Below are 26,832 nucleotides of genomic sequence, written 5' to 3'. Positions count from 1 at the left end.
TTCTATTCGGAATTATTATTATTCCTTCACCTTACCTTCTCAAAAATCTTTTTTGCAACCACTGTTTTTTAGATAATGAAAAAATGGAGTTAAGTGATTTTATCGAATTGATGACAAATGGAACCGACACTTTCAGTTTAAAAGATGAGGAAATTCAAGATGCTTTTTATTATGTGCAAAATTGCGAGGGATATATTACTAGCGATCGATTAAAAAGTGTGGTCAGTGATTTAGGAGAGGAACTGAATGATCACGATATTATGGAGTTAATACAAAAGGCTGACCTAAATGGTGATGGAAAAATTGATATGCATGGTTAGTTATTACTCAGTTCAATTTTGAGTTGCCACTGATAAAAGGGGAAAGTCCACGTAAAGCACGACGTACTTAGCGTTGCACGACCAAGCGGCATAATGTGCCCTAAACAAAAATGCGCGCACAATTCAAAAAGGCGACGATTTAAGTAAACCCATTTGTCGAAATCATTACCTATGTTTATATTTTGCCCTTCAGAACGAGCAGCGCGAACAAAAGCGCTCATGTTGCGCAATGTTCTCCCTTTGTTCGAATAAAACATCCAGGGGGCTTTTCACCGAAGTTTAACCATTTTCCCTATTTATTAGGTGCGCCGCGTAACGAGTCTTCAAATAATGCAAAACAATTTTTTTAGAATTTAAAACAATTATGCGACGTGACAAAGACGATTAAACACAATAGCGAAGAAAAGCTTTCAAGATGTGCTTCTGATGACGTCATATAATGTTTGGTTATTCGGGTACAAAAAACTGCAGTGTTTTTATGGAAACATGAATTATTCACATCACGCGATGTCAACAGTGGTAATAGCTGTACATGCTGAAATATGTTACACTGTTGTAGATGCGTATCAACGTTTAAAATGTAAAGAAATGGAAATACTCGTAATCTGGTGACATTTTGTTTTCCATATTCGTTCGTTAGAAAACTCGTCTTCGTTATTTCTTTAGCGTAGCAGCCCTAAAAGGAATAAGAGTGAAAATAGTCAACGCTTTCTACACGAAAAAACACCGCCCCCCGTATTAACGCCATGAGAAAATACAGTTACAAATTTCGACTTTGCCTGGAAGTAAAAGGACAATACCAGTCACAGCTCAAAAAAAACTCTGTGTCACAGCTCAAAACAAACTCTTTTAGCGTGTAGTAATATCACGCTTATCATTTTCAGAATTTAAACTCGCATTGTATAATTCACTTAAGGCCTAGTGGTGTAGAATTTTTAAGAGCGAATAAAACTTTTTCTCGAAAGTCTAACACTGCTGCTGTCAAAAATTATTAGGCTAAGGAGAAGGGCGTCAGATTTTACACATGCAGACATTTGACAATACATTTAGAGAAAACCATAATAATATTAAAATAGTGGTTAAGAGTTTCGCAAGAGTTACATGGGGAGTTTTGGTTTGTTTAGGAAGCCAGAAGAAACACGTCCAATGATCCTACTTGAAAAAAACAAACATAATCTAATTGTTGTTACGAGCAAACAATTTAGGTTGTGGTGTTTCAAAATTACTTCAACATTCTGTCCACTACAAAACTAGGTGTTGTTTGTCAATACACAACATAAACCACCCAGGTTTATATGTACTGAAATATAAGTGAAAGTCACCTTCCTTCGTGATATGAAATTTTGCGAAGAAAGATGCGAGTTTAAAATGAAAGAGACTGGGCACCAGACCAAAACGTTGCTTAGATAAAAATCAAAATTGTCGAGATTTTAATAACATCGGGAGTACTTCGGTTTTGTTTGTACTTAATTTAAGCTTCAAACAATTTTTTAAAACTTTTGATAGAACTTGGCTGGACGACCAAAGTTTTCCACAAGGATGTAAGTGAAGATTAAATATGGGAACTAATCCTTCTATAAAATTAATTTTTTTGGCGGTAGACATGGAGCAAGATATTTCCGGTATAATATTGTATGAGATTTCACAATTAACTTGATGAACTAAAGTTATAAAAGCAGGACCACTTACCCCGTTAGAAGATTCTTTCCACCTCCGCTTAATACAAGATACGCTGACTGGCTTTGTTTCTGTCTGTCTTTGAACATGGAAGCGGTATTTAAAGGTGTGTCTATCGAACTCATCTTCTGAAGTTTCTGAAAAGAAAATCCCGATGATAAATAAAGTGTATATTATATAAAGTGTATATACATTGGAAGCATGATGCACCTAAATTTCCCTGGGTACCAACGCAAATTTCGGCGTAGCATTTTTTCTAGGTCACGTGAGCAAGTTCTCATTACCTTTTGCAACCTAATTGTAGAAGTGGGGGGGGGGGGGGGCGGCTCACTAAATTTCGGAAAATTTTACCACTCATTACAATTTCTTAGCAACCTCTGGTATTAAGGAAAGTTCAAAACTTCCCTAGTTATAAACAGTAGTTGTGATGTTAAATTACTACGCATATATTTTATAATATATACACTGAACAAAAATTAGTCGGCAAAATACTATGATTCTATTAAATGTTGTGACACATTTTTACCGACCTTTTTGCCAACTGTTTTAACCAATAAGGGGTGTACATTAAAGGTAACTTGATTACAACTTAGGAAATTGTGTCGCTTTAGTTTCACAGGCTATACCCACAGCCCAAAATATGGCTGACGTTAATCGAGCAACGCCAGAATGAACGGAATATTTATTTCCAACATTTAGCAGTGTTGTAGCAGTTGTCAGAGTTCAATTTATATAATTTTTTACACAACTTTCAAAATTTTGAGGAAGAAAACAACCGCTAAAATATAATATCCTATTTAAATTTAAATACACCAAAGCGTGATACTCGTGCCAGCCTTTCGTTGTTTGCGCAAATGTGATTAAATATTTCGACCTGTTTGGCTTCCAGAGACTCTCCACCTTACTGCTTCTGAATGTTAGTGACCAAGATCGAACTGGGTGTTGGTACTATAAACAAACACGTGCGCTACATTGAAAACCAAAATTCAATATATCCTGCCATTGATCATATAAAATAGCAGCACAATGAAACAAATTGTAAATGCGTTGTTAATTAAATTGACTTCTGGTGCTGTTTCTAATGCTTTTTTACCTTCCAGCTTATACGCCTCGCAACACCATTCCTTAAAACGCCCTTTTTAAACTTAAAATCGGTAATAACTTACTCTAGGAACTTAACATTTTGAATTTGTTTAACTGAATTATAACTAACAAACAGCACAGCAAACTCGACTTTTTTGTGCAGGTAAAGAAGTCAATATTTATTTTTTATATATTTTAATCAAGTTCAAGTTTTTTCAAACCATAGCAACAATTAAAAAAACTAAATTTTATCACATAGGTAGGTCATCCGCCATCAACTGCCTGACTTTACGTTTTCTAGACATTCCCTTCGTCCCACAGGGCCATCGAACTTAGGCCAATCAAATAACTTTATTTCAATTTTATAAATTAATCATAATTTTATGATCATAAAAATGTAAATTCACAGCACGCGCTTCGACCACGTTTTCGTGAAAAAACCTAACATTTTTACCGATCTGCTGAGTTTGTTGAAAAAAGCGAACTAATAGAATGGATGAATTTTTTTGGAGAATTTTTTAGAATTTGCATAAAGAAACGTTAATAGAAATTGTCGTTGCAAATGGAAGATTCAACTGGCCATGGCTTCTATATAAGAAGGAAAATCAACGACTATACATTATTTTTAGAAAAATGGCTAAAAAATTAAATAAAGGTCAATACTGAAAATAAAAAATGGAGGAAAATAACTAAACTTTTCCATAGTTGAATTATATTCTGTACAAAATGCATGCCTTTATGTTTATTCAGCTTGTTAACTTTTTGATATCCAGAATAATTTGTGCTGGTAAACAGTGTCCGAAGTAAATAATCTCACAACTATCCATAAAGATTTGTTCACCAGTCTTTAAATTCTCGTTCCTCAAATGCTCATAAGTTATTTATTAGCGCGTGCGCTAATAAATAACTACCTAAGTTATTTAACAACCTAAAAAGGCCTGATCATACGGGAAGGCTTTTTAAACAATTTTTGCGATGTTTATAACAAACATTTGGCAGAAACACTTTTTTTGCTAGCAGTAATATTGCACAAAGTGTCCTTTAAAACATGGAGGACTACTTTATACCATACAACTAACTGTGAACACAAACACCTGAAAACTTTGGGATTTCAGTAAGCCGCTGAGAAATAAATTTTTACGCTTGTCACATTTTTCATTTTGCCACATCTTTTGAACAGTTATCAGATTCATATATAAAAGTTATATTAAATTCTCGGGTATATATTTACATTTAGGTCATTTAAGTATTCTATAACATAGTTGTTGAGTCTCGATAAGTTGTGTCTCGATAGGTAATGTCTCGAAAGGTGGAGTTGCTAAAGTGAAGCTTAAAACGTGTGAGATACACAGAGTAAAAATGTACCCAGTAACTGGAACTTTTTACGAAGTTAACTTTATGCAAATGGACTGAAATCCAGAGCAAAGCGTTCAAATAATAAAAATTGCACATGCTAGGGACAAAATTTCTTTGTTTCCAGTTGAAAAGGGGAAACTTTGCAGACTGAAAAAGTTAAGTTGGAGCTCAATCTCTTACATTTTGCTAAGATTGTTTTCCTTTATTTTCATTTCGTAAACAACTTCGGCTTATCAAGAGACAACAGATAAAAATAATAGAATGTATAAAAATAATAGAATGTACGTCTCCTGAAAGTTTATGTCAATCCACTGCGGTTAAAACAGGTATCTTAAATGTTACCGTCGATTTTCGTTGACGATCCGGTAGCAGCTTATCATGACCAGAAAAAGTTCTTTTGGTGCTCGCTCCAGATATCGTTTCGTTTTTACATACCGAAGATTTACCGGCTGAATTGCGGTGAATGGATAAAGGCTCGGGGTGAACTCGCGACGAGCGTTTTAAGATTTCGCTTTGCACAAAACTCATTCGGTCTGTATTAAACTTGGATCGTGTATTTTCGTTTTTAAAAAATAAAATAATAACAACTTTATAAGCATACATCCAAAATATGAGCGCGAAATTGCCAATGTTAATCAGTAAACAAGTCGCAAAGTATTTCCCTTCGACGTCCGATATGCTCACAAAAAACAACATACTCAACAACAAACATAAACTCAAGCACAACATGGCGTACGTAATACGTTTCGCTTCGTTATAATTCGCCGGCAAAGATTTCGCGCGAAACGCTTGCACCAGGCAAGCCACTGACAATATCAACACGAATATGATCTCGCCAGAGAAATGAAAAGATATGTTACAAGTCAGTACAACTTCAGCCTTCTCTTTCGATACCAGTCGTACAAATTCGCTTGGTTGGTATATATTTAACACGACGATTAAAGTTACTTGAAGTAAGAGCACAAAACACAGTGACGCCATCTCAATGGTTTTCGACAACGCGATGATTTTTGACGTTAACAACGTTGTGCGTCGAAATATACGCAATAAATACTCCGTCTTGATTAAAGTAATCGTCACAATAGACGTCAAAAACAGCGCCGGTAAAGCCGGTCGATATACACAAATAGCGTCTGTCGGTTCGCCAACGTATAAGATCGGTGTGAGAAATAGCAATATTTGGCACGTCAGTTGTAATACAGACATCTTAAAATTTGACGATTTCACAACAGGAGTTTTACGATGCCGGATAAACAGTACGATCATGCAAAACGTTACCATGGCACCAACGACAGAGAAAAAGAATAACAAAGTCACCAGCAGTTCGCCTCTCCGAAAAAAAACTTTCGAGAGTACAATGCAACTCGAACGGTTCTTCGATGATATTGTCATAAACGGACATCGCGTACAGTTTTTGTCATTACCAATAGAATCCTTGTAGAAGCCGTCCGGACATGGTATACATTTCCAACAACACTTCGAACCGAGCTCAGTATCGTACAGTCCTTCCGTACAAATATCACTACATTTGGAAACAGGCGGAATAGTTGAATTGCTAAACCACACCCAGTTACGAGGCTTCTCTACGAAACTCGTATCGTTCCAATATCCATACCAATGAAACGCTAACTTGCCTGTACCTTCATTTGGTTGAACCTTCAACAAATGATAGGTCGCATCGTTGACGTCGCCGTTCTTGTTAAAAGTAACCTGGTTGCCAAGGAAACCATCAAAACTAACATTGCGCACAAACTCAAGATATTCCGAATACAACATGGTGCTCTTAAAGTCTTCTATGGATAGATTTCTCGCTGTGATGTAGTTTTGTAAACTGTAGGCAAACGCATAAACGGCGTCCCCGACGAACCCGATTTTGCTGAATGAGAACTCGTCGATGATTTGACCGAAGTTTTTTGTAACTGTTCCATTTTCTTGTTCCTCGCGTAACTCGAAGTAGTGTTTAATCCACGGCGAGTCGTTATAGGATGCGCGAGTAATCTCACTAAAATGTTTTTTGTAAGCAGTGAAGGTTCCACTATACGGAGCCACGGCTAACAAACCGTTTATAATATTTGGGTCGAACTCTAACATGGAAGCGTGATGTCCCCAGCTTTCCGTTCCAATCCATATCCGCCCATAAAGTTTATGTATAGAAGCCTGTTCGAGAAAAGCTTTCGCATGCTGCTGTTGAGCCCAAAGGATGATGACAGTACTCAATTCGATTTCTTTTATTCTCTGCACTATGTCGTCAATCTCAGTACGATCTTCAATGTCGGTGTTGAAAATCTCCTCCGCCGCCAAACACATACCCTTTATTCTCTTCAACGCCGGAACTAATTGCTGAACACCAATTCTACCGTACGCGTCGTCACTAGCAACAACAGAGACGTACGACCAATTAAAATGGCGCACGACAGCTACAATGAGCTTCACCTGAAAATCGTCGGACGGTATCGTTCGGAGAAATGACGGGTACGTTTCTTTATTACTCAGTTCAATACTGGTAGAAGAATAGCTGATCTGTGGCATGTTGCTGACACTGAGGAGAGCGGATACTTTCTTGGACATCGATGACGCGGCATCGCCCACCACGCCGATGTACGAAGTAACGGAATTATTATAACACAAACATTCTCTCCTGGCTGATAATGTTTTCTTATTTCCGGTAATCATATCCTCATCCAGTGAAATTTCAAGGATGCTGGGAAGAGCTAGATACAACTCACTGCACGTGTCGTAAATAACATAGCCAAGTTTAACACCCTTTAACAGTTTATCGCTTCTGTTAATCTCATCGATGTAATACTTGGTTGCCTCGCTCCAGATCAGACCATTATGATTGTATCTAAAAGCGTTGGTGCTCGTGTGACCATGGATGGGGTATAAACCAACAATGTTAAAATCAGCGCCTTTAGTGTGTACGACCTTTTGCAATGTCACGCAGCCATTATTGTCAATAACAGTTAAACAATAAGCGACATTGAAACATAATGTGAACGTCACTAAACCTTCGTAGATGTTCAAAAACATTACTTCCTATCTCGCGACCTGATCATTTACTTATGAGATTTCAACGCAACAATAAAGTCAATAATATGACCGTGTTGTTGAATCGATTGAATACACAAAAACAAAACGAAGAAAGAGAAAAGAAAATTCGTTTTCAATGAGAACTTTCTTTTCATTATTCCACTCTTTCAATGAAGTGTACAATAAAGAAAACAGCTTCTTTTTTCGCATCTCAGGTTGAAATTAATTTCATTTAATCTTGTATATACATAGCTAACAAATATGATAACCTTCCGTTTCTTTAGATAAATTATTGATGAAAAAATTTTGCGTGTTTTTTTTTAATATAAAAAATGGTGCGTCCACTTCAAGATCATCAATTTCTTTTACTTCCCGAAATAAACTCAAAGTGTTTAAGTTAAATACAGTAACCTCGTGGCGAATACAACAAAACAAAGATATAGACATTAACGAGATCGAAATTACCTGTCCTTATTTGAGCGTGACTAATGCGTATTAGGAAATTAAACTATTTTATTTTCAGGATAAAGATAATTATGCGAGTCACAAATAACATACCACTTAACGCAGCAATTTCTAAAGCTATAAAAAGGAGCCTTTCTAACCAGCAGGAGCAGAATAATCCTATTAAAAGGAATCCTATCAAACACTTCTATCTGCAATTAATGTAAACGTTTTGTTTAATTGTCAACTCAGAGTTTGTGAGTGTCAGACTTAATGTTTTTTCATTGCTTCGCCACTGCTTTGCGCCCCTTTCTCCCTCCCGTAAAACAACAACCCTATGTACCCCACTTGATGCCTCATTTCCAAATGTTATTATATTTTTTATTATTAAAATATGATCCGGTAATTGGTGCAATTTGGTTATTAAACAATCGTCTGTAAGAATCTCGCGTTAAAAGTTTACTTTTCTAGAAGGTCTCCTTAACATACCGACTTCGAAGTTGAGGACAATGGTAACTTTCCTGACTTCCTAATATTTTTTAAAAGCAGGGAAAGCAGGCAACGCAGAAATAGATTTTTTTTAGTTGACTTTTAAATCATGACAAACGATAGTTCCACAATAAGAAACGTTTCTCCATTTTTCACCACAGAACCTAAGCATAGGCCCAAAATTCGAGAAGCGCAAAACAGAAGCCGGGTAGCGACAGTCTTCATCACAACAACAACAGCGTATCCCAGGCAACAACGTCAACACGATATTAAAGATGGAGGTGTACGATAAAAAACGATAAAAGAAAAAAAAAATGTTAAAACAAAAATGGTAAATGAGGCTTTATCCAGGTGGATAATATAAAGACTGGCACTGCTGACAGCATGAGGCAGTAAAAAAAACGTCGAGTTTAAAAACTTCATAAACTATTTCTCATCCACATTGCAATACATATATATAAAATACAGCATTGTTCAAATGGAACTAGTTGAAATAAATTATGTGGTGTTGCGTCAAAGAAGCAACTTCTGTTTATTTAATTGGAAGAACAGCATAAGAGATTTTATTTATTTCCATTACTTGTGAAGAATCATAATTTTTAAACACTATATATGAAGAACTACCATTCCCATAAAAACAAACAAAAAAAACAAACAGACCAGCTGACGAGTCTGAGGGCGGGAAAAAAAACCCTGGAACCACCGAGTTTCAGGATGTGCGTGTTTATCTTCGAGATGATAAAACAACATCAATTAAAAAAGTATAATTACTAAGTTTTAGCTTGCATACCAGACAAATGACAACTCTTAACGAGGGAATTATTGCCAAATGTGATAAAAAGTAAAACATCTCACTTTGAACATGTCAAATAATTTTAAACTTAAAAAACAAACGAGGATACTGGTAGTCTACTTATCAAGGTACAACATATGACCTAGCCGTGCAAGAAAAACGTTTGCTACAAAAATGGCGGGAAAATGGTTTTGGCATCAGAACACAAGTTCATGATGGTTAATATTTAAAATTAGCCTCGTCATCCATTAACGTGTAAATATCTCGATGACATAATAGGGAAGTCATTGGAAACTTGATTTGGAATATGTGGTTAACCAAAAACGCTAATTATGCAGATATTAAAGTTGTTCATAACTGAACAAATTTAACAATGTTTAATATTCAATTAGTATCAAAGCTATGTGAAAAGTATTCTTCAGTCTAGTCAAGTTTTTTTGCTGACTAACTCTAGCTAAGGCTCAAGAAAACACGTCATTGCAGGCTAACAATCGAAAAAAGATGAAAGCGTTGAAAGTTATTTTTACCCATTAGCATTTATTCGGTGATATATACTAAAAATTGGTCTAGATAAAATTTGATCTACAAAATTAATTTAACTGACCAACTGTCTTTATCTCTGAATTTGATCAACGTTTTAACAGCCGAGACAGACTTGAGTTATTTTATAAAGATCACACGACATGTTAACACTCTGGCTATATTGAAAAATCCGCCACAGGACAATTCCCTTAAATTTCTTAAGTTGAGTAGCCCAATGGGAACACGACGTTTATTTAACGTTAATTCAACGTTGACGACGACGTCGCGACGTCGCAACTCTAAATTCAACGTCTGTTCATAAAAAAAATGATTAAGTATATGAATGCAAAAGCAAAGAAGAAGCTTTGTACCACGACAGATAGCTAAAGGAAGAAGCCCTGGGGAAGATGAACTCTAACTAAACTGAATATAAGCAAATTACCCTATTCCCAGCATATTTAGAGTCCAGTCTTTTTTGACTTCAAATGACGAATAACGAGTTCGTCTAAATTAACTATATCCGGTAGGCCTAATTTATACATACGTGAGCATAGAAGTAACTGAAAAGAATTATTTGAAAAGAACTTATTGAAAACGTGTTCCCCACGCACAGATGTCAGAAGTAGCCTAATTACAATGTATTCTTTCTTTCACCTGCTCCTGATAACATGTTTGTTTCATGCGAGATGAAAACATATATCACAAGCATAAAAACTATAGAAGAGAATTATTACGCATAAAAATTAAAAAAAACGAATAAAGTAACATCTCTTTGAAGTGAAATACATCCGCCGCGTGATCATCTGCGCACAAAAACAAATTGTTTCAGTTTAACGAACTTAATCGATTAGTGCTAAAAGAATTGCATGTTTTTTAAAAAAAATATTTTCACTTTATGTTTGTTAAAAGAATTTACTAACAGCGAGAAGGAATTTTTAGACAACACGCAACTCTCCAAGAAAAAAACTATTTTACCTCCTGGAGAAGTTGATAGCTACAAACAGAGCATAAAAAAAGAAAAAGGAGAAAAATAAAGAAGAAAAAAGCAGATCACAAAAGCCAGGTGTAAAATCTAAATAAACGAGACTCAATAAGGAAATTGGATACCAATATCGCCCGGCCTTGAGTTTGCTGGTTGTTATTACACCCAGGAAAGTCAAGGCTATTTTGCACCATATTAGTGTTCAGATCTTCAAATTTTACGGTTCACCAACCAGGTCATTTACTGTTAGGGTCCTTATAAAGACATAACAGGCCATACTACCAACACTCCAACATTATATAATTTCGGGTAAAAAAAAAATGTGAACAAAAAATAATAATGTAATATTACCTTTTCTTCCAGTATTTTCTTTGCTCGTTTTTCTGTTTTTAATTTTCCAGAACCTTTTCCATGAAATTTATGCGAAAGTAGTCTAAACGCCTAAAATACAAAGGTGTTATAACTACCATTGTTGAAATCACTGAGAGATGAAAAAACATCTTAGCGAACTTTGGCAAAACATTGTTGTGGTGTCATTGGATACTTGGTATTGAAGAAACCAAACTTTTTTGAATCTATGAGACATACCGTTATGCGTCAGATAAACGCCTTTTCTGCTAGACACCCTTTTGATTAAACGCCCCTTTTCATTGCCTCTTTTTTAATAAATGCCCCCTCCTATTAACACTCCCTTCTTTTAGAGGGGCGTTAAATGAAAACATAATGCAAATGAGGAAGTTCTCAGATAAGGATCGTTATAAAAATGTTTAAAATATTGGTAGCAGATATTAAAGGCACCCTTGAAAAAACGCCCTCCCAAAAAATTGAAAAATTAAATAACCGCCAGGGGCGTTTATTTAAAGCATTAAGGTATTTCTGAAAATTTATTAACTGAAATGTTACTTGTCACGAGAAGCGACAAAAGGGAACAGAAAGGATAATTTTAGGATGTTTCCGGTTCCGGAAAAAACGCCTCTAAAGGATACACCGAAACTTCTTGACTTTCTGTAATGGAATCATTGGAATTCATATCAGTTAATATTTAAACCGCGCGTTATACAGAACAAGCTAACTCACCTCTTTTTGGTTAAGTTGGCGACCCTTATTATCGACGTATTCTAGCTTAATGTCTGGTTTATAATTTGATTTATCTTTGAATGCATAAGGATCATATCTAAATGAAAAACAATTTGCGATTCAACACAAGAAAGAGGAGACTGTAATATCTAAATGAATCAAGCATACATAGTGAGGTGAAACCGAACACAAAGTACTTCTTGACAAACCCTTTTTGGTACTACTATTATTCTGATTTCCATTGCTCAAGTACGTTGGGCGTTGGGGCGGAAGGTGATAGATAGGACAGTCTTGCAGGTGGACAGATGAATGCATGTAGGGGGGGAGGCGGCAGGTGCGGAGAGAAAAGAGATGGTAGTAAAACTTTCGGGTCACCATGGTTCACACTAAATTTGTACTGACTTGCAAAATGTACGTATTTATATAGAAGTCGAGGCACAGTAACAAAGGGCTGATTGTCCTCTCCTGCTAGTACATCTACTCTGGCTGACTAAAACACTCAGCCAAGATCACTCACATCCCCACCCCCTTGCCCTTATAAACAACCCATCCCTGTAATATAATTTTGTCTTTAAATATAAAGGCTAAGTGTTCAAGAATTATATATAAATGTTCTACCTGTCTCTATCATAACCACCGCTGAAATGAAAAAAAAAAATGAATAAATAAATAAATAAATAAATAAATAAATAAATAAATAAATAAATAAATAAATAAATAAATAAATAAATAAGAGTAGTACATTTTAGTTACAAAACAAAAAAGAAATAAACTTACCGAGAATATTTATTCTTTTCTTCGTCTCTAAAAAGAATATAATTATACACTACAACAGACACAAAAAAGTTAGGATTGGTGTAACAAGAACAGATAGCCAGAATATAATACATCATTTAGTCTCTTTCAAATTTTACTGAGTATAAAAAACAAAACATATCAGCCCTAAATGTTAAACCAAAATCGATCAATTTTTAAAAAAGCAAAAAGCAGCCGAGATAGTCACCAATTAATTAGATAAACTATTATCTAACACGTCTTCGAAATGAGGAAAAAAACATTTATCACGTTCTGTATTACAATGCATACCTTAATTTTTCGAAATCCACTTCAGCTTTTGTCTCAGGTAGGTTCAACGGGTCGAATTTTCTTACTTTTTCTTTGCCCTCTTTAAGATAGCCTAAAAATAGATCAATAAAAAAATATCTTTTACTTCTGGTAGCTGCCAACCGTAACAAGACCAGCATTCCAGTATAAGCGAGTTATAGATAGTAAATATAGTCAAAGTCTACCGCATAGAGAACACTACAGACCTTTCATATTAGCGAGATTAAGTGTTGCCACAATTCCGGTTGGAATTGGTTCAGATTCCAAGACATCCTCATCCTCCTAAATAATTATACTACGAAAGTTAAACTAAAAATAATTTTAAAATACGCTAAGTATAAGAAAAACAAAAATTAGAAATACGAAACAACAAAAGTTGCAACAGTCGAGCTACCATTATGAGCTCAAAAAGGCTATAAAACAGACGCCGGGGAATGTGCGAGGATGAAGAGTAACATCAATGAGGGAGATTTTATTTTTATTTTTGTAGCACCTTAAGTTAATATATTTTGGATAGATACCATTTAAGAATAGATTAAAAGGCAAACGATATTAAAAGTGCTTAAACATTAAGTTCAGGTTAATCCGATTCTAAGGCTGGATAAAATAAAAATAATTTCTTTTAAAACGAAAAATAAAATCTTCATAAGTAAAATCTATATATAGAGAAGAAACGATATATTGAACAAAATTGGAGATAAAAACAGAAAAAACAAAGTTGAATTATTAAATAAAAGGAAGTTAAAACAAAAAAGTAAAATGAAAAAAATTCACAAACAGGGTATGCGTTTTTCAAGAAGGTGTAGCTTTCCCATCAGGAAAGAAGATTCCAATTTTGCATTGAAATAAACCTTTACAAATTTTTTTCAAACGTTTGTCCACTCCAACAATTGCAAAATATCTGTTTTTTAACTAACATTAAGATACACATACGTAAGAAACATAACGCACAAAAGGTATATTCACAAAACATAGACAGTGTGACCAATGAATACTACATACGTCCTCTTTAGCATCTACTTTTTTCAACTTCGCTTTATTTATTTCAACTTGTTCCCAGCCTCCTTTGCTAGATTTCTCGATTTCCATCTAAAGTAGAATAAATGATCGTTGAAAAATGATGTATTCAGAATTCAAAATTCGCTTAACTAATAAGAACTAATTTTTTTTGAGAAATCCTGCCAACTAGATTAAGTTAACAATAAGCATACATACAGACCACATATAATGTGATAAAAGACAGATAGTAAAGTCAATTCTTTTCTCACCTCGACATCATCATCTGGTACAACTTCCTCCCTCTTGGGTTGACTGGGTGGACCTATTATAAATATTATTAAAAGAAAAAGCTATTAAAGACCCTATTTTATTTTCCAACTGATTTTTAAATATGCAGCCCCTCCCACTTCAAAAACATTAACGAATGAAATTCTCGTCCTCTCTTCCTTGTAAAAAAATCAACCAATCAAATTCTCATTCAAAGAAGATTTATGTTCTCATTTTTCTTATTACGCCATATTCTTGTATCAATTCTATTTTGAAAAAAATTGTCCCTGCCTAAAAATTGAAATTGGAATGTTTAAAAAACCTATTACTACTCTTAACTGTCAAACTGCAAGCCTGATAAAAAATATTAACTTGGACAATCATCCAAATATAAGGTAAAAACTCAGAAAAGCTTGCTTAATTTCTCTACCCAGTGTTAATTGGAATAATCATTTATTTTACACAGCATAGTGGGACTGGGCAGCATACAGAAAAATATATGCCAAAAGTTTTTTCACAGGTAAAAGTTAGAATTCTCACCTAACGATGGGATTTCTCCTAAAGTTCGGCAAAATTCTGACGTGGAATCTAATACAATCATTCCTATAAGCAAAAAATTCCAAGAGGTAATTATTAAAGAGAAAATAAAAAAATATGTACGCATTTCAAAAGGTCATTAGTGAGTCTACTTAATTTTAAAGAGGCTACCTTTTCCCTTTTTCTTTGAAGAACGTGAAGTTGTTGGTGGTTCCATTTCCACATCTTTTTCTTTCGGTTTGTTTAATACTTCCAAAGCTATCTGAAAATAAGGAGAGCTATTATAATCTCAGTGATAATCCCCATTTTTCATTTCCTGAAGAAGTCTTTAGAAAAATGACCAGCAAATACAGCGACTGGACAAAAGTAACTGCAAAAATCTAATGGTTTGGTCGATTCTAATTTTCCACTTGCGACCGTGTTAACAAAAATGTTGATACTACACTTTCGAAAATCATCAACAAGGATCCATACAACTCTGAGTGAGTACTAGGCTAAGCACAGTCTATTGTTAAAATTTTAATTTAGTTTTCGCGCAAAGAGGTCTTTCAAGTTTGGTGATACATTGCTTTGCACAGCATATTGATAACGTTTGACACTGTATCTTAAGTTTACTTCACAACCTATCCTTTATGAAGTGATTTTCAGATCCTCTTTTCAACATAACCCAGTCAGTCAAACACAATAGCACTTTTTTTTAATATATATTGTGTAGCATAACCCTGGGTGAACATTATAACACGCTTTACATTGCCCTTTTTTTCCGGCAATGCGCTATGTCCTTATTATTAAGGTGACCTATCCATCCAATGCTAGTAAAATGATGATGACAAGGAGCACCGCAATCTTTTATAGTAAGATGATGATGACCGATGACAAACTAAACGTTCAGTATTACAACACACCTTTTCTAATGCAGCGTCAGCTTCGTCATTCTCGTGTCCCTTCTTTTCTTTTGTTCGCCTTGATCGTTGCAGAGCTAGTTGCAATTCTTGTTCTGCTTCATCGTCTTCTACGAATGAAGGTGTTTCTTCATGCTGGCTTACAGCAACATAATAATCTAAATGACAATAATTAAAAGGGATTTTTAAATGAAAATTTTGAGGGTAACCACCGAAATATTAACTCCTTGTTTTCCCAATATTTTTTGACTAATTTCACTGGGCTCAGCTTTAATATCACGATTTTGTTGATATCCCTTTTCTAACATTCCACTGATATGCAAGAATGGAGTTTTCAAAGACTATGAGAACAATCTCAATTTTTCTATTAATCTACTCTTTCTGCTGTGAAAAAAAGTCTAAATAGCCAAGATCAAAACTTAAGGAAATACCTAACTCATCAGGAACAGCAGTAACAATATCCATATCCTGAAAGAAAAAAAAATACATATATATATATATATATATAATTAATAAAACAATTAAACTTATATATATATACATGCGTTTTTGGTGAACTTTTCGCGTATATCAGGTATATTTGTGTACACCTGTGGCGTGAAAGGGAAGGTATATAAAAAGGGATCTGAAATGTGATCACAATTTTGTTTGTCACAAAAAAATACAACTAGTTCTTTAACTTTGACAATAAAAAACACCTTTCTTAACATTGTATACAATGACTAACACTACTACATATAAACAAATGATCATCGCCTGTTACTTATGAAGTTGAAAACAAATCCACACACCTCTTCACCCTGAGTACCTTGTGACAATGAAGGTTTCGTAGTTTTTTGTTTTCTAAACACAAAATTCCAGCTATAGTACAAAACAACGTTTAAGTAAATCCATAAACCATAACATTGTATTTTTTTAAGAAACAGTTATTCTCAAGATTTAGCATTGATGATATAGCAATAACCCTTGGTTTATCTTTAAAAAGTATAGATTTAATGTTTGTCACACAATGCCCTTAAGGGTATTAACTTCTATTGCAGGATTAATGTTTGGAGATTTGCCCATTAACCGCTAAAACAACAAAACGTTGTTGTCATTAAATGATTCGCAAATTTATTGCTTGTTTCCTTTTTCCTTTTCACAGTAGAACGAAAATTAGGATTTTGCAGAACAATGCGAACATTCATTACTTTCCCATCTGCCAAAAATAATTCTGCAAACTTTTTCTTGATAATCAAGTCTGCAAAAACAAAGCCAGCAAACAGTGAATACACGTACACACCAACTGACAGACAACTTTATCATACCCTGGTTAGTAATCAAACACAATTCTACTTAAAAAAAATTATCCAAATGCTTAAAGTTACAATAAAAGTTGTCTTAAAATTTTAATATTTCAAAATAATTAAATGGTTCCTTGGTAGAATATTTTTCTAGAAAAGGGAAACAGAACAAATATGTTACCGTGAACCTCTGTCTTGAGTAGAATCAGCTACATTAATCTTTAGAAGATCATCAGCCTGACAAATGGAAAATAATAGAAATCATTTTCATACGTGTTAAGGTCCATATTGTAGAGACATAGTAAATAAAAACTTTTATACATAAAACAGAGTAAATCATGCAGTTGTTCGAAGAGCTAAAAAAGATAAAGGATGCTTTAGCAATGTTACAGACACCAGTAATGCATGGTTGCTTATGACGGATTTAAGAAATAAGTTGAGGCATCAATCTACACAAAGCTGGCTGGCTATGCAAATTTATAATAGTAGAGGGTTTAGTAAACAAAGGATCAATGTCATGCCACCATTTTGTTTATTCTATGGAAATAACCGTGCGAAATGAATTTTGTTTGCTGTTATGGATAGGGAATTTGTCAGAGTGATTACAGCTGTTGACAAATGCATGAGGCCATGTTAAGGAAATATATTTTGTAGGTATAAAATCATAAACTTTAATCTCACAAGATTTTCTCATGATTTTGAGAAATTAAATACACACAAACCGAGAGGAAACAACAAGATTTTGAAAAACATTTAGTAGGCTGACACTACCATAAAAGATTTTTATCACACATGCAGGTGTTGCTAACCAATCACTGTACGTACACACATTGATCAATTTATACCATCACTATCCAAAAAATGTATTTTTAATATATTGACGTACATCGGTAAAAAGACTAAAAATATTATGAGTTCTACACGGGTACAGTTGGAAGACTGGCAAAACATCAGCTGGTAGGAAGTTAACCTTGCATCTCTTGGGAACAAATACTTACCTATAATGATATATTTTATGGCTGGGATAAATGTCTAAAATTTTTGTGTTTTTAAGATCAGATTAACGAAAATTAATTTTGTGTATCCTAACCGTAATACTGAACAGAAATTGGAAAAAGGATACAAAAATACTACTATATGTAAAATCTATTTATTGCTTTACAGAGATATAGTCTGCAAAATGCCAAATTAGGAATACATTTTGCCGTAATTATGTTGATGTCACTATTTGAAGTTGAATTTTATAAAAAAAAGGACACATCTATTTGAAAAAGAATAGAAAGCAGTTCTTTTATTTTATTTTCTCATTGTTTTTCTAATTTATGAAATGTTGCAAGGAACATTCTACATAGGTGAATATTTATCATAGCACATCCGTATTTCATTCTCAACAGAGAATGCTTCACCCCGATCAGACCTCTGATCATGACGGGCGAGTATAATGCGTGTAAGTCATAATGAAAGAGAACTACTTTGTTCATCACTAACATACTGCCTGGCAGTGAGCGGAATTCGATCCGCGGTCCCCATAACTGGGAGCCGCAGACGAACCCACTACACTACGTGCAGCAATATGTTAATGATGAACTCAGATAGTTTATCCGGATGGTGTGCATACATAGGTGAATATTTATGATAGCACATCCGTATTTCATTCTCAACAGAGATGGGGACCCAGTTATGGGGACCGCGGATCAAATCCTGCTCACTGCCAGGCAGTATGTTGTTAGTGATGGACAAAGTAGTTCTCTTTCATTATGACTTACACGCATTATACTTGCCCGTCATGATCAGAGGTTTGATCGGGGTAAAGCATTCTCTGTTGAGAATGAAATACGGATGTGCTATGATAAATATTCACCTATGTATACACACCATCCAGATAAACTATCTGAGTTCATCACTAACATATTGCCGCACGTAGTGTAGTGGGTTCGTCTGCGGCTCCCAGTTATGGGGACCGCGGATCGAATCCCGCTCACTGCCAGGCAGTATGTTAGTGATGAACAAAGTAGTTCTCTTTCATTATAACATTCTACAGTTTGTAGTGCGTTTTATAGTAATGAAAAAAAAATTCTTAAGAAAATTTTTTAGGAAATACGTTTAGTAAACAAGTCGGTTGATACAGTCATTCTTGGATAGCTTGCTTTAATTTGTAACAAAAAAGGAAAATGTTAAAACAGTAGCAATTTTTCCCATGGTGGTAACCATATTTCTAACACATTCTAATAAATCTTAAGATTAAAAAATAGGGGCTTCATATATTTAAATCCAAAAAAAGACGGATAGTAGAAACATGTTACAGAAAGAAACAGTAATAACAAACACAATACCTTTAAAACTTGTCTCTTCCGTACTTTTCTGATTTTTTTCCTTGGCTTTTTAAATTTTACCTGATCGAAAAGAACAAAACATGGATAAACAAATAAAAATGTACCAATAACTTCGATCAACAACTGAGGAGAAGTTTAAAATTATGTAGATTTATGAGACCATTAAAATTATAATCAAATGTTGGGCCAGCACTTCCAGGTGTAAATATAAATATAAAATCTCCACCTACCAATTCTTCCTCAGTATAATATTCTCTTGCCAGCTGTGGTGCACTCATTTCTAACGATACCTACGATAAGTATAACTTTGTTAACATTACTACAAACTGTGTGAAGCAAGAGCTTAACTTCTACACATGTTTCTTTTTTAACTGTAAATAATTAGCATTACTTGTTGTGCTTTTAATGTGGCGCGAATTTTGTCCATCTCTGTTTCCCCATCCATTTCCGCCTTTCCAGTATGATCTGCGGAAGAAATGAATTTTATCAGAATATAACAAAAATATAACAATGATTATCATGGAATGATAAGTTAAAAATGTGATTTAAACACTATTGCACACTATTGTGCGGCTCATGGCAGAGCCGCACACTAATGATGCTCAGTTGCCAGTTTCTAAACTTCTGACTTAGATTTTTATAAAACAACAGCAAATGCACAATGTGGTTATTGACTTACAGAACATTTAGGCTTAAAAATGTAAACTTTGCCACCGGCTCTCTCACGAGCAAGCTTTCATACAAAAATAAAGTTATCTTTATTTTAACCATTTTTAAATCCAAAATTCCTTGAACGGTGGTGAAATTGCACATGTTTTAGCTTAAAATGTGGCCAAACCCTTGACAAACACCATTTAATAAAGTTATTGTTACTGAAAGTATATTTTTGACAAAATTTATTAATAGCACTGCTGCCCAATGCTTTTATCTATTATAATAGTCTATATAATAATACATTAATACATTCGCACACATGAAACATGCAAAATGGATATTAAACATGCAAAATGGATATTAACATTTCTAATTTGTTACATGTGGTAGAGCGTTCGCTTTCAGTGCGGGAGGTCTTGGGTTCAAACCCTGGCCGAGTCATGCCAGAGACTATAAAAGTGTGAATCTATCCTTTCTGCTTAACGTTCAGCATGAGAATAGGATTGATATATTAGGCGGTTGTCTAGTTGAGCGATTACTGTGCTTCCACAACTTTCGTAGCTCAAATGGGAGCTTTAAATGCGCTAGGACCCCCTTCGCAGGACCCTCGTTGATAGCAGTACCAATAGGAACTGAAGAGGCTATCCTGGGTAAATAATAGTAATAATAAAAATAATAATAATGGAGAACCAAAGTACATTTGTTGCCTGTTATATTGCCTGTTATATTTTGTCTAGTGATTGAAATCAACAATCCATACGAATCTTTACTCGTATGGATTGTTGATGGATAGTATAAATACTATAGGAATCAAAATGTCTCCACCCCAAAGTCTCATTGTGACTAATAAAAATATTCTAATTTGCTTTAATTTTTATGTTAGTCTTTATAGTTTATAGGAACTGAAATAATCATGGTTAAAATGACATTAGTTTACATTCTACCAAATTGAATATAGTCATGCGAATAATGTCTAATTTAAAAATAAACGAAAATACTATGATGCAGCAGTAAAAAGGCAGTCAACAACGAGAAATGAATTGATTTTAGATTTAGTTTAAACTTATTTTAAAAGATTCACTGTAATTAAAATTGCTTAATTTTTTACACCAAAATGATACATAATTACCCTCCAAATAGCATCATATTATTTCAAATCAGTTGAGAAAAAAACTTACCAAGTTTAAATGATTCTTTTTTCTGGCCTTCAATCTCTTCATCATACTTATCCAAAACACCTCGAACTTTTAGCTACAGGACAAATTGCAAGAAAAACATTATTGAAAATGTAGAAAAAAAGGAGAGTTAAACAACACAGTTCGTGTTATAACTCCTTATCTAAAAATTTTTATGTTACTACTGTCAGTCTTTGGGAGACGAACGTCTAGATGTGTTATTTCAGTAAAATTTTTATTATACATTTTATCACCTTCTTTTTAAGTGCAACAAAGTTTTTTTTTATTTGCACTTATATTTAAAAAAAAGAGAAAAACTATAAAATACTTCAAACAGGTTTCCCAAATCCTAAATACCACAACAATCAAATGGTAATGACTAGTAATACTTACCATGCCAGTTTCTTCATCTACCTCATCATATGCTTTGTACCCAGGCTTTTTCCTTCTGTTTTCAACATTTTTTTTAGTCTAAAAAAGAGATTACAGTTTTAAAAGAAAAAATTATTTTTTACTCTTATAAAAAAATGATAAAAGCTAAAAGTTACAAAATATTGAATTTTCAGGCATTCAAATAAGCAAGCCACAAATAAATGTAGGAATCATACCCTCTCATCTTCAGCTATATTTACATTTATCAGTACATCGTCATTGTTTTCATCAAGAATTGCCTTGTCCTCCAATGTCAATATCACATCTGATCCTTCCTGCAGGAAGAAGCAATTTTGTTTATCAATGTTCACATAAAAAAGGTGCATTTACTCGTAAAAGCCTTAGTAGTTAGCACAAGTTATTAATAAACTACTGTAAACGAAAACTTACTGCAAATGAATTGCCCTTATGTTGAACCGTCAAGCCTTTTAAGTCCTTTGATCCATAAAAAGGCTAAATATAAATATGTATTAAGTAATTTTCACAAACATAGACAACTACAAAGAATCTAAGAGTTGATTGCTCCAGTTTCTTAACTAAAAATCTTTGCTATCACAAAACAAAGACTTCATTAAAAAAACTTTTTTTCTAGTAAAAGCAATACTTAATAAAACCAAGGTATTTATACAGCCTTGTTATTCTAGCCCGTGTAATCACACTCGCACGCTTCACACAATTGGGTGTGCTGTTTTCAAATCTTAATTGCACGCATAAAACTAATATTACACATGCAAAATTGTAGACCTGTTATGAAAAATTAAAAACCACACGCATGGCCATCACAAAAGCTATTTTGGTGTGTGATTTACCACATCATGTGGTAAATCACACACCAAAATATAACGCACATGGTTCACTCACCCAGACTAAACTACATGATTGATTTAGCGCTTGTTGGGGTAAATTTTTCCCGACCGGGCCTGCACACGCCTAGCCATTTCTTCACTCACAAGAAAAAACAGATGTCTGATGTTGTCATATTGTCATATATTAAATTTACTTAAAATGGTTTTCGGAAATATTTCAAACACTAAGTGCAATCATGCCCAACATCGAATTTAATAAAAGATAATACCTCTTTCTTTATGTTACCAACTGTTTCTTCAATCAAACTTGATATCCCAAACTCCTCATCCATTTCTTCCAACATTTTGGCCTAAAAAGACTTGACTATACAATTTGAAAGAAACTCACTGTACAAAGAACATATTTACAAATTTCAATAATATCAACAATGCATTGACCCATTAGTGTCATTTAAGTTTAAATGAATTTAGGAATTTTAATCAATAAATTATGTATTAAATCGACACCAAATATATGGCACAAATACGCTGCATTTCTTGGACTATTACAAAGGCTATAAAAGTACAAGAGGAATATCCAAAATCGAGAACAATCATGTCACCTTTCTAAAGATTTGTTGTTACATTTGCCTGGTCTATCAACTTTATTTTAATTTTGATAACATTAATAGAAGTACTTAATAAAACTTGAGAATATCACAATACTATACACCCATCAATTTTAATAAATAAATTCGTCATCCCAATCAAAAAGACAAAACATATTTTCAGAAAAAAAGTACAAATAGTTTCATAGAAAAATTCTTTGTTTATCAGGATATTTTTTAGAAAATCTTGATCTTAAATCGTCCTTTTTGTCATTTCAGGAAAATTTGCTTGATAAAAGTCGAAGGTTTAGAAAAATGCAATGATAATAAAAACAATATTTTTTGGATTTTTTACTTTAACTGAACATAGTGTAAAAAAATGTGACACTTCCTAGACCTCACATACCCTTATGGCTGCTAATTCTTTTTCTTTTTCTTTTATTCGAGATTTCACAACCCAGGCAGCAGCACTGTCAATGACAGGATCATCATCGTCACCAAGTCCTTTAACTTTTCTAAATTAAAAAATTTTAAAAAGTGTGAATATCTATACCCTAACATGCTGCTTGTAAATTGGGTCTTTAATTCTTGTCAGACACAACTACACAATGATAATCAGAATTCAAAATTCTGGTTTGACAGATTGTCAATTGATTGAGTGAAGCACTGGAGGGAACCTGGTTTAAAGATCAATAAATCTATAAATTTATTTACTATTTAGCTCAAATATAAACAAAATATTAATACCACAAAAAATGAAGTACCCACTCCACGTCCTGAGTTCCACTTGATTAAGCACTAACCTTTAAGGCTTAAAAATTTTGATAAGCACCCCTCCCCTCCCTTGAATAACACTCTCCCTCGCACTTATCCAAATTTTGAGTATCAGCTATCTCAGTTATATTAAGCCAAAATAAAGTTATTCATTTTTACTCAAGGAAATTTTTTCGAACCACATTCAAATACGGTGTTGTCTAAAATTTCCTTTTTCTTTTAGTTTAAGATTTTGGAATATTTTTTCTTGCTGATACTTGGTCAGAACTATTAAGACAATTTTACCTATGACCAAAAAACTTGTACAATTAGGATAAGTGCTCCTTAAATAAATTATCCTCCTAAAAACCAAAATATTATCAGGTGGCAATTGTTAGCACTTATAAATTCTTTATTGTACTTAAAAATACTTACTGCAGTTTTTGATGTATTCTTCTTTTTTCACGGATAGCTTCCATTTTTTCTCGCATCTATAGTAGTTAAGAAGTTTATTAAACACTACATAACCATACGTATAACCTTAAGTTTATAAAACACCAGTATATCAGCATTAGGCTATCTTTTACAGTACTACAACTCTAACTGAAATTATTACATTACCAAAATTTACAACAAATAATATAAAGACAGGAAAAATCCATAAAAATACCTGTTATAAAAGAAACCGAAATTCACAATTTTTATATATATATAAAAGAAAATGTTTTTTTGCAAGAGTAATCTCATCACTTTATTATACATGTCATATCTTATATTTTATAAGAATTCCGTACGTGAAAACAAGATAAACGCACGTGATTGCATTCTTTCTAACTTCAAACTTACGTCGCTAATGCCAGTGAATCCTGTGAGGAGTCATTAAAGTTGATTATTATTATAACGCACGATATTTATACTGCATTTGGAAATTCCCTTTGATTATATTTGATTATATTTTTATTTATCTTTTGTACATATACATATCATAGCATTTTGCTCACTTGCGAATTGAATGAGCGAGACAATCACACTTTGTATCTGTTAAGAAATAATACGAACATAACAAATAAAGCTTCTTCACTGCACAACTACCCAACATTTTTCAATATGTAAGTCTATGTACTCCTATAGTCTAAGCACTCCAGCAATACACCAAATTAATATAAACCAAAAAAAAAAAAAAACAACTACTGTAGAACAATAGCATTGCATTCAAATTCTGCTTTTAAAACATGTAAAAAAATTCTGCTTTTACTAACGGTAAATGGTCTAGCTTTTCCAATTAAATACATTTGGTCAATAATATCACAATAATAGCAGTTAATAATAAAGGGCTTGAACTACTTTGTACCTTATCTGTGGTTTTCTTCTCAGAAATATTTGTAGCTGGTTTATGCACATCTTCTCTGTCAGCATATGATACTTCTGTTGATCCTAAAAAGAACATAATTGTGAATAATCTGTAATTAAAAGAAGGGCTACAAAATAAAATCCATATAGAAAAAAAATTCCAGAACTAACCATCTTTAGAATCAGAATCCATCTTTAAAGGTTTTAAACCAAGCTTTTCACGCAATTTGCTGTAAAAATATATATAACGCATAAAGTAACAGAGAAAATATTTCTGGCTTGAACATATATGAAAAGGTACATACTTGGTTTCTTCTATACTTAGCGATAAACTTTCTTTTGTTGACGTTGTATCAGGTGCTTCTAATGCAGAAAAATAACGTAAAAAATGGTATCTCATGTAGGTGACACCTTTTCTAGCATACTCTTTGCGCAACTTAATTTAGGCAGTGTGACCATTGATAAAAATTATTTATTAAAAGTTATGGTTAAAACCAAGTTATATTTGGTTATTTTTTGGATTAGCCTTGTGACATCACTTGACTTACCATTTCTTTTCATTTCTTCTTTCTTTTTTTCCCTATATTTTCGATCCACCTCATCCTGGTAATCCCGGTCCCTGTTTTGCTCATCTTTGCTTTCCCAATCAACTTTATCATTGCTTTGTCGAGTTTTGCCTTCAAAAGGCCAATCTACTCCAGGTGGCAGAGGTGGAGGAGTCAGCTCTCTTTTTCTGTAATCATTCTGTAAAGGTGATCGTGATCTGTCCCTTCGGTTTGATCCTCTCTCATATCTCCTTTCTTTATTTCTCTCACTGTATCTACCTTTATCATCCGAGTCTTGCTCTGGTGAAGGAGATATATCTCTTGAGCCTCCTACTATTTCTTGTCCACTATAGTCGTATACATACTCTTCTGTTTGAGGAATATTCTTGCGGTAAGAATCTTTTTTGCGAGCATCATCACGTTTTCTTTCACTATCCCGACTTCGCCCTGGTGAATCATCTCCACTATCGCGAGTTCTCTTCTTCTTCTTCTTTTTATCTTTCTTTTTACTGCTTCCCATTTTTATATAATAAAACTATAAGTTAAAAGTAACAAGGATTACACATAAGATAATAAGATGCATAAGTCACATGAACTACAGGGCCTAATTCATATATCTAAAATAGGAATAAAATGGGGTTTTTCATCAACATGGTTTGAGGTATTAATGAAATCATATTCACTTAGAGTAAATATAGTTAGCGTATGCAATGGGTTAGAAAATTCCAGATAAATTCCGGTTAGGAAATAGCTGTCTAAGGTCTACTGAGAATGGTACAAGTAGTAATGGGTAAATTCCAGTGTATTCTTTCACTAGCTTATAACATTGTTTACATTTTAGACTTGTGACTCTCTAAAGACATTGTTAAAAAAGAGTTGCAGGGATACTATTTTTGATTTATTTGTTTATTTTTACTTTTTATGGAATTTTTATTTTGTTAAAATTGAAAAAGAAACAAGTGAAAACGACTGCTATACCTATATATAAATAACACAGACCCAGTGTCCACGTGTCTGTAACAGGCAAAGTGAATGTGTTTATTTTCCTTTGATATAGTTGAAAAAATTATTGTTATAACCTTTTGTGACATTATTTTGATTAGTATTTCAGGTTCTATACAATATTTTTTTGTTAATAATTGCTGATGTCATTAAAATTTAAATAAAAAATCTTTTTTATTGTTCCTCCATGTAAGTGGATTTTCTCACAGGCTTAAACGACTAGCATACAATTCATTTAAAAAACAAGTGACTATAAAATCAGCCCAAGCATTCTTTAAAAATAAATAAAGTCTTTTATAAAATGACCAGTACCCAATAAAATAAAATGTC

The 26,832-nt window shown here is 33.5% G+C and overlaps 2 protein-coding genes across 2 annotated transcripts; both read right to left on the bottom strand.

Annotated features, from left to right (window-relative positions):
- Positions 1-793: 793 nt before the first annotated feature.
- Positions 794-26,101, bottom strand: LOC130641925 (U4/U6.U5 tri-snRNP-associated protein 1-like). Its single transcript, XM_057448948.1, has 30 exons — positions 25,504-26,101; positions 25,261-25,318; positions 25,127-25,185; positions 24,957-25,039; positions 24,041-24,096; positions 23,259-23,367; positions 22,535-22,615; positions 21,850-21,912; positions 21,636-21,734; positions 21,421-21,498; positions 21,031-21,103; positions 19,590-19,663; positions 19,429-19,488; positions 19,199-19,258; positions 17,047-17,102; positions 16,374-16,425; positions 16,014-16,050; positions 15,586-15,740; positions 14,852-14,942; positions 14,684-14,746; positions 14,146-14,198; positions 13,880-13,966; positions 13,084-13,159; positions 12,860-12,950; positions 12,551-12,577; positions 12,392-12,412; positions 11,774-11,870; positions 11,048-11,137; positions 2,010-2,134; positions 794-996 (listed from the first exon to the last, which is right to left on the bottom strand). Exons 1-30 carry the CDS (start codon positions 26,018-26,020, stop codon positions 975-977), a joined length of 2,613 nt encoding a protein of 870 aa, XP_057304931.1. The 5' UTR covers positions 26,021-26,101; the 3' UTR covers positions 794-974.
- Positions 2,338-9,797, bottom strand: LOC130641924 (metabotropic glutamate receptor 7-like). The gene has a single exon (XM_057448947.1). The coding sequence runs from the start codon at positions 7,464-7,466 to the stop codon at positions 4,740-4,742; it is 2,727 nt and encodes a 908-aa protein (XP_057304930.1). The 5' UTR covers positions 7,467-9,797; the 3' UTR covers positions 2,338-4,739.
- Positions 26,102-26,832: the final 731 nt, after the last annotated feature.

Source organism: Hydractinia symbiolongicarpus, chromosome 4, assembly GCF_029227915.1.
Source record: "Hydractinia symbiolongicarpus strain clone_291-10 chromosome 4, HSymV2.1, whole genome shotgun sequence".
Lineage (NCBI taxonomy): Eukaryota > Metazoa > Cnidaria > Hydrozoa > Anthoathecata > Hydractiniidae > Hydractinia > Hydractinia symbiolongicarpus.
This window is presented reverse-complemented; position numbering and strand designations above follow the sequence as displayed.